Source organism: Lipotes vexillifer, unplaced genomic scaffold (assembly GCF_000442215.2).
Source record: "Lipotes vexillifer unplaced genomic scaffold, Lipotes_vexillifer_v1.1 scaffold683, whole genome shotgun sequence".
Classification (NCBI taxonomy): domain Eukaryota; kingdom Metazoa; phylum Chordata; class Mammalia; order Artiodactyla; family Lipotidae; genus Lipotes; species Lipotes vexillifer.
In genome coordinates, this window is record NW_006779881.1 from 682,125 (window position 1) to 690,295 (window position 8,171).

The window sequence follows — 8,171 nt, forward strand, 5'->3', positions numbered from 1 at the left end:
TCACTGTTGTGGCCTCTCCCGCTGCGGAGCACAGGCTCCAGACACGCAGGCTCAGCGGCCATGGCTCACGGGCCCAGCCACTCCGCGGCATATGGGATCTTCCCAGACCGGGGCATGAACCCGTGTCCCCTGCATCGGCAGGCGGACTCCCAACCACTGCGCCACCAGGGAAGCCCTCATTTAATAATTTTATATTGAGCACTCATTTATGCCAAGCACCAACCTAAGATGAAAAGATACTTGTTCCTGGACCTCAAGGACCTCACAGTCCAGAGTTTGCCTTTTTAATCACCTATTTTGGGTCTCATGTCTGCCTCAATGCAGACAGGCTCACTGTGTGCTCTCGAGCAGGTCATCAGGTGTTGGCCCTATCTCCAGGTGTACCTATATCCACCATTGCCTTTTACCTTTAGACCGTCTCAGATAGTCTAGTTTTTTTTTTCCCACAGAAGCATTTGATCGAATTTTGCTACACCATAGCCCAGAAATATATCTTTGAAGGAAAACATGAAGATGCTGTCCCAGCAGCTTTGCACTCTCTTCGCTTCCGCATGAGTGTTCATGGCCTGAGTTCAGTAGAGCTGGTACCTGCTTACCTGCTGTTGGCCGAGGCCAGCCTTGGTAAGTGAAACTGACTTGAGACCCCCTGGAGCCTGTAAGAAGTGCTATACTGGGTCATATCAGTGGTCAAAACATCCAGCTTTGGCAGTGGCACCAAGATACCTTTTATGGAAGAGCAGGATTGCTGTAAAGTTTGGCACAAGGTGGGGCAGGAGATGTCATGGACTTTCTGGTAAAACTGAACGAAATCCACTCTAGCTGGCCTTAGCAAAAGGAGGAAATTTATTAGGATGCTGAGGTGTCCTAAGGGAAGTGAGACTTCATGAGATACTATACTCAGAATGCTATAACAAACCAAGGCTGGTGGTCTCTGTTTCTGTCTCTTGGGTCTTGGGGTCTTGTTTCTTGTCTCTGTTTCTAGGTTTCTCTCTCTGTATCTGCTTTATTTTCCATCTCTGCAGACCAGATTTTTCTACTCTATTCTTACTGCAGAAGACAGCTACCCCAAAATGTCAGATGTAGCTGAATTTACATTGAATTTACATATCCTCCAGGTTCAAGGTGGGTTATAGAAACTAATTAGCATCTGATTTCCAATGTTAAATTTCTGGAAGAAAGAATTGTGTTGACTCAGCTTGACGGCGGCATCTATCTTTATCTACCTTTGTGTCAGGGTCACATAGTTCAAACACGAAACTAGGAACCTGCTCCTATGGACTGCAGAGGCAGTTCTGAGAGCAGGGCACAGACATCACACATGGTGGTTGCTACAACAGGAGAATTAGCATTTTGGGGGGGAATTAACATTTTTGAGCATCGATAGCCTTTTAGGTACTGTACTACTACTTTATATCTTAACAGCCACTATTAAAAAAAAAACTTTTTAAAAAGTAAAACTGTAGGAAATACAGTACAAAGAACTTTTTCCCTAAGCTATCTGAGAGTAAGTTGCTTACTTGACGCCCTATGCCTTGACTACTTACGTATGTATTTCCTACAGAGACGTCTCCTTCATGAGCACAGTACAGCTATCATCCATGATTATCTACTGAGCAGACCCCAGTCAGCTTTTCCAGTTGTCCCAATCACATCTTTACAGCAAAAGGGTAGAGTCCAGAATCACACTTTTCATTTTGTTGCCATGTGTCTTTAGTCTCCTTCATTCTGGAATAGTTTCTCAATCTTTCCTTGACTTTTATGACTTGGACGCCTTCAAAGATTAAAGGCCAATTGTTTTATAAAGTGTCCTTCAATTTGAGTTTCTCTGATGTTTCCTCATGACTGGACTGAGGTGCTGTGTCTTTGGCAGGAATATCACTGAAGTGATGCTGTGTTCTTCTCATCCCATCCTATAAGTTGGCACATGTTTTTATTTTGTTCCATTATTGATGATGTTCATTTAAGTTACTTTATTAAGGTGGTGTCTGCCAGGCTCCTTCTCTGTAAAGTTACTCTTTCTTCTCTTTGCAATGAAAAAGTATTTTATAGAGAGGTATTTGGAACTATATAAATATTCCATTCCTCAACAAACTTTCAATGAATTCATTTATTTATTTATATCAACATAGACTGTTGTTTTCCTGTTTTATTTAGTGGGTTACAATCCATTACTATCATTAATTTGATGTTCAAACTGTCCTTGATTTGGCAAGTGGCAGCCCATCACACTGGCTTCTGTGTCTCCTTAACACATCCCCATTGTTCTTTTTTTTTGGCTACATGGCTTGTGGGATCTTAGTTCCTCGACCAAGGATTGAACCTGAGCCCTAGGCAGAGAAAGTGTGGAGTCCTAACCACTGTACTGCCAGGGAATTCTTCCCCATTGTTCTTTGATCACTTTCCTGCTTTCTGGAACATACCTCCAAGGAGCCCTGATTTCTTTTAGCAGAAAATGGAATTTAGAAGCCAGGAGTTGTGCACTGGACATACTCGTTGCTATTGAGGTATGGCTGCTCCCAGGCTTCTCAATGGACAGAATTAGGGAACATGTGTAAATATAATAATGTGTATATGCGCATTATTTCTAAATCTCCATCTCCGTCTCTACATCTGTATCTGTATATGATCATGGGTCCATAGGAGTACATTTAAGTCCACAGGGTTCAATCTCATTTTCTCCCATTCCATGTTTATAGCTCCCTTCTCTGACAGTGAGAATGCTGGCTTCCATTTTCATTGATGTATTTATATATTGAATTGGTTACCCTGTATGAGCCAACCTCCCATCTCCAATCCTATCCTTTCACCTTGCAGATACCGTCCTCTCCTTTTGGGGGCTCTGACTCCTATTCTGGGATGCCTCTTCTGTGTGGACCCCCTCCTCACTGGTTTGGGCTCCGACTTCATACCAGGCCACTTAGCTGCAAGAATGCCCTTTTTACCCTACTCAGATCTGACTCCCCATTCTGGACTGTCCCTCCTCCCAAGCTAGTGGAAGAGCACCAGACAAGGAAATACAGCCCAGGCTCTCTTTATCTCTGACATTGACTAGCTATGGGATTTTGGAAAAGTCACCCTAGCCTAAATCCCATCATCTTTTATTTGGATTACTACCTGCCAACTGGTCTCTGCACATCTTCCCTGGCTTCCTTCCAACCTGGTCTCCAAACAAAATGTGACCAAGTCACTCCAATAAATAAAGACCAACTTCCTAAAGCAAACTATGAGTCCCTGTTTGGTCCAGCCTTTATGAATTCTCTCACCTCACCTCTCATTCTTTTCTCTCTCCCTTTCAGTTGTGTTGGCCTTCTCTGTTCCTCAGAAGCACTGATGCTTCCTTGTTCTGGAAGTTTCTTCTCTAGCCACTCCCCCCACTTCTCTTCCCCTCCCCTTCACCTAACTAACTCCTATTCATCCTTCAGGTCTCAGCTTGAGTCACCACCCCCTGATTAGAACCCTTTCCCAAGCCCCCAGATTGGGTCAGGTCTCTTTTTATGTATCCACTTAGAAACCTCTTTCTTTTATCTGGGCACTTACTTTGATAATAATTATACATTTTTTGATGAGATTATTTAATTAAAGTTCCTCTCCTGCACTAGACCATAAGTTCAGGGAGGACTGGGACTCTGTCTATTCTTTCTCCTCAGAGTGTCTTTACATGCAGAACAGTACTTAGTGCAGGGAAGGTACTCAAAAACTCCTTAGAACCTGACACCTAAATGGGAACTATGTAAGCATTTGTTGAATCTGAGTCCTCTTCACAGGATTGTTTTGAGGTTTAAATGAATTCATATATAACGGACACGAAAGTGCTTTGCAAGCAGAAAAGTGCTGTCTAAATGGAAGGTTTCATTCTAACTCCCACAGTTACTGATTTAAAACCTTGCCAACCTTTTTGAAAGTCTAAATAAATCACATCCCCTGTGGACATGCCTCTCCCACCTTAGAGATTCCTCCAGACTGGAGTGGAAAAATAAGAGGCATTCATACTTTTTTTCAAAGTAAAACTTTGGAATTTTAACACACTAGAAATGACATTTTCAGTAACCCTTCAAAGAGGAGCCACCTTACTCATCTTCCCCCACTGTTTTTAGTGTTTTGAAACCAGGAGAATCTAGGTTCAAATTCCAACTCTTTTTTTTTTTTTTTTTTTTTTTTAAATATTTTTTGTACTTTAAAAAGTATATTTATTAAGTATAATTGACATGCCCTCAACTGTAAATAGCACACAATTTAATAAGTTTTGATGTGAATATACTTTTGAAACCATCACCACACCAAAATAATAAACACATTCATCACTCACAAATGTTTCCTTGTGATTATTCATAATTCTTCCTTCCTGCTCCTCTTCCAATCCAAAGGAGTCACTTTTCTGCTTTCTGTCAATATAGATTTATTTTCATTCTCTAAAACTTATAGAAATGTAATCATACAATTGGGACTTTTTTTTTTTACAGTACGCAGGCCTCTCACTGTTGTGGCCTCTCCCGTTGTGGAGCACAGGCTCCGGATGCGCAGGCTCAGCGGCCATGGCTCACTGGGCCCAGCCGCTCCGCGGCATGTGGGATCTTCCCGGACCGGGGCATGAACCCGTGTCCCCTGCATCAGCAGGTGGACTCTCAACCACTGCGCCACTAGGGAAGCCCAAATTCTAGCTCTTTACTAGCCATGTATCCTAGTCATCAAGCTTTTTCTTACCTTAGGGCTCTCACACATACCACCTGGAATGCTGTTTTCTCCCTCTTATATGGCTGATTTCTTTTCAACCTTCAGGTACCTGCTAAACGCCACCTTCTCAGAGAGGTGTTCCCTAATCATCCAAAGTAGGTTTCTCCGTGCCTTTTTTGATCACTGTGTTCTGTCCATTTCCTTCCTATCACTTCATTTTTTGTTTCTTTATTGTGTAACGAATTCACTCAACTGTGAACTTTTTAAGGTCAGGGATCCAGCATGCACTGAGCATCTGGCAGAGTGGTAGAGACTCAACAGATTAGATGAACATAGGGTTGAATGAATGCGCGGTTTCCTCCTCTGATATTTCTTTTGCAGGATTGTTGGCAGACTTAAATCCCAGATGCAGATGGCCTAGCCTAGTGTAAGGCAAGTGTAAGGCATAGGGTAAGGCAGGCCCTCAGTAAATGATTCCTTTTGCTTCCCCTGAGTGCCTCACAGCCACACCTTTGAATCGTCTGTGACTGTTTTATTCTGTGCTCCTTTACTTTCATCCGCAAGTCCTGCAAAATCTTCCCCCATCATGTCTCTCAGATTTGCCACTAACCCAGTGTAAGCCTGCTGTCTCACCCTTAAGACAAGTACCACTGCTCCATGAATTGGCCATCCCTTCTCTCTCTACTGCATATACCCTGAAAGTCACCCTTTAGGATAGTCTCACTTCCTTTGGCAACTTTAGGTCTCTGTTACCTCTACTCCATCCCTACACCTCTCCAGGTAAGCACTGTATGTGTGAGGGCATGCCTGAACTTACCCACTCACTGGTCACAATCTTGTTCTTCTCACCTCATTATACTCTGCTCTCTGAATTTGCAGCCTTGTAGTTTATTTCTCGCAAGTAGGCTTTTTCCTTTGGGACTGATGCTTGTTTAGATGTGGTTCAGCTTGACCTGGGGGCCTTCCTTTTTTCAGCAATACCTCTGTAAATGAGAACTGGACAACGAAAAATGTAAATTTCCAATATATATCAATGCCCCCTACCAATTGTTTCCCAAGATAAATGTCTTAGCTAAGAGTCATTTGCTTCTTTAAATTTGATAGGGCCTCAGTCTAAAGCTCTTATTTTTTTAAGCAAAACCCAGGTGGAAAATGTGGCTCTCCTATTTAAGTAACATGAGCCAGGATCATGGGCCATGGCCCCTTGATTCTGATCTAATATTTTCCCATTTTAGTGTGAGCGTCGGTCAGGCAGTTACTTGCTACCTCTTGCTGACTGCTGCTTCCTCACCTCTCCTGTAATTCAGAGAGGTATGATTACAACCAGAATAAAGCAATGCTTACATATGAAGTAGGTCTGGGAGGAAGCACAAGAAGAACAGAAGGTTGACTTATGAGGGATCCGTGTCTTCATCTCCTGACCCTTTACTGATGCCATTTCTGCTGCAGCACCCATCACACAGAACCCTTCACACGCAGGGCATGTCTCCTGCTCTGCAGAACGTTCTCAAAGTAGTTTTCTGCTCACTTCTGACAACCTTCCTAGGAGGCAAGTGTAGGCAGGAAACTATTACGTATCTTCTTTTTTTTTTTTTCTTGCCTTTTTTTTTTTAACATTTTTATTGGAGTATAATTGCTTTACAATGGTGTGTTAGTTTCTGCTTTATAACAAAGTGAATCAGTTATACATATACATATGTTCCCATAACTCTTCCCTCTTGCATCTCCCTCCCTCCCACCCTCCCTATCCCACCCCTCTAGGTGGTCACAAACTACCGAGCTGATCTCCTTGTGCTATGCGGCTGCTTCCCACTAGCTATCTATTTTACGTTTGGTAGTGTATATATGTCCATGCCACTCTCTCACTTTGTCACAGCTTACCCTTCCCCCGCTAGGTTCTTCATGACCTTATTTTTTTTTCTTTCACAACTAAACAAAAAGAGTTAAGTGTCAAGAGTATTTGAATATTAGAAATAAAGGTGACTTTCACTTAACCACATGAAATGGTTAACCACGTAACCATTCTAGCTCCTGAATGTCTCTTTTATATGCTCCATCTTCATTCGCTGCCTTAGTTCAGGGTCTAGTACCTGCCTGAACTATTTCAAAAGTCTTCTAGTGAGTGTTTTCCTTTTCCTCCTCCCCTCTGGTCTCTCCTCAGCATAGTGCCAGAGGACTTTTTTAAAATCTAAATCCGGTTCTCACTACCTTTCTGAAAATCCTCTAATTTTTATCCAGATGCATCAAGCTCCTTGGCACGATTTCCTAAGCCCTCCGTGATCTGTGCCCTGCCTATCTCTTTAGCCTCATTTCCTGTCACTTGGTCCCTTATACTTTGTGCCCCAGCATCACAGGCCATTATATAGTTCTCTAAGCACAGCACACCATTTCATATCTCTATGACTTTGTATATGTGTTAATTCTCCCTGGGATGCCCTCCCTCCCTTAACTGTCTAAAAAACTTATATTCATCCTCAAAACTTAGCTCAGACTTTTCTGACTATCTTAGCTTGGCTGCTATAACAAATACCATAGACTGGGTGGCTTAAACAACAAACATTTATTTCTCACAGTTCTGGTGGCTACAAGTCCACGATCAAGGTGCCAACAGAGCTGGTGTCTGGTGAGAACACACTTCCTAACTTGTAGACAGCCACCTTTTCTTGCTATACCCTCACATGGCCAAAAGAGAGATCATCTCTCTCTTGTCTCTTCTTATAAGGGCACTAACCCCATTCATGAGAGCTCCACCCTCATGACCTAATTACCTCCCAAAGGCCCCACTTCGAAATACCGTCTCATTAGGGATTAGGGCTTCAACATATGAATTTTGGGGGGACACAAACATTCAGTCCATAACACTGACCATGCCTCTCCCCACTCCATTGTCCTTCTCTACACCATCCAAAGAATTAAACACTTCCTACCCTCTTCCACTTCCAAACCTTATAATGTTACTATCATTGCATTTACATTATATTACAAATATACTTGTTTTCATGTCTCCATTCCGCCAACCAAGCTGTACATTTTTCAAGAGTAATGGCTTTGATTCATCTTTGAATTCCTATCCCTTACCACAAGGTCTGGCACATAAAAAGTATCAAATATACGTATACATATATTTTTAAATTGAGATATAATTCATGTAAAATTCTCCCCTTTAAAGTACAATTCAGTGGTTTTAGTATATTCACAAGATTGTGCAACCGTCATCACATCTAATTCGGGAACATTTTTGTCACCCCAAAATGAAACCCAATACCAATAGCAGTCATACCTCGGTTCCCATGCCTACAGTCCGGAGCCACTTACTAATCAATCCACTTTCTGATTTTCCTATTCTGGAAAATTTATATTAATGAAATCATACAATGTGTGGCCTTTTGTGTCTGGCTTCTTTCACTCAGTATAATGTTTTCAAGGTTCATCCATGTTGTAGTATGTATCAGTACTTTATTCCTTTAGTGCCTGAATAATATGCCACTCATGAATAGGGA

General features: G+C 42.2%; 1 protein-coding gene across 2 annotated transcripts in view; it reads left to right on the top strand.

The window, feature by feature from the left end:
• The window catches only part of ZMYND12 (zinc finger MYND-type containing 12), a 35,426-nt gene that overhangs the window by 11,489 nt on the left and 15,766 nt on the right, over positions 1-8,171 (top strand). The window contains exon 3 of one of the 2 annotated variants that reach the window (XM_007453016.1): positions 450-621. The exons of the other annotated variant lie outside the window; for it this stretch is intronic. Within the exon in view, the coding sequence (XP_007453078.1) occupies positions 450-621 (172 nt within the window). The remainder of the gene's footprint in view (positions 1-449; positions 622-8,171) is intronic. 2 annotated transcript variants of the gene reach the window in all.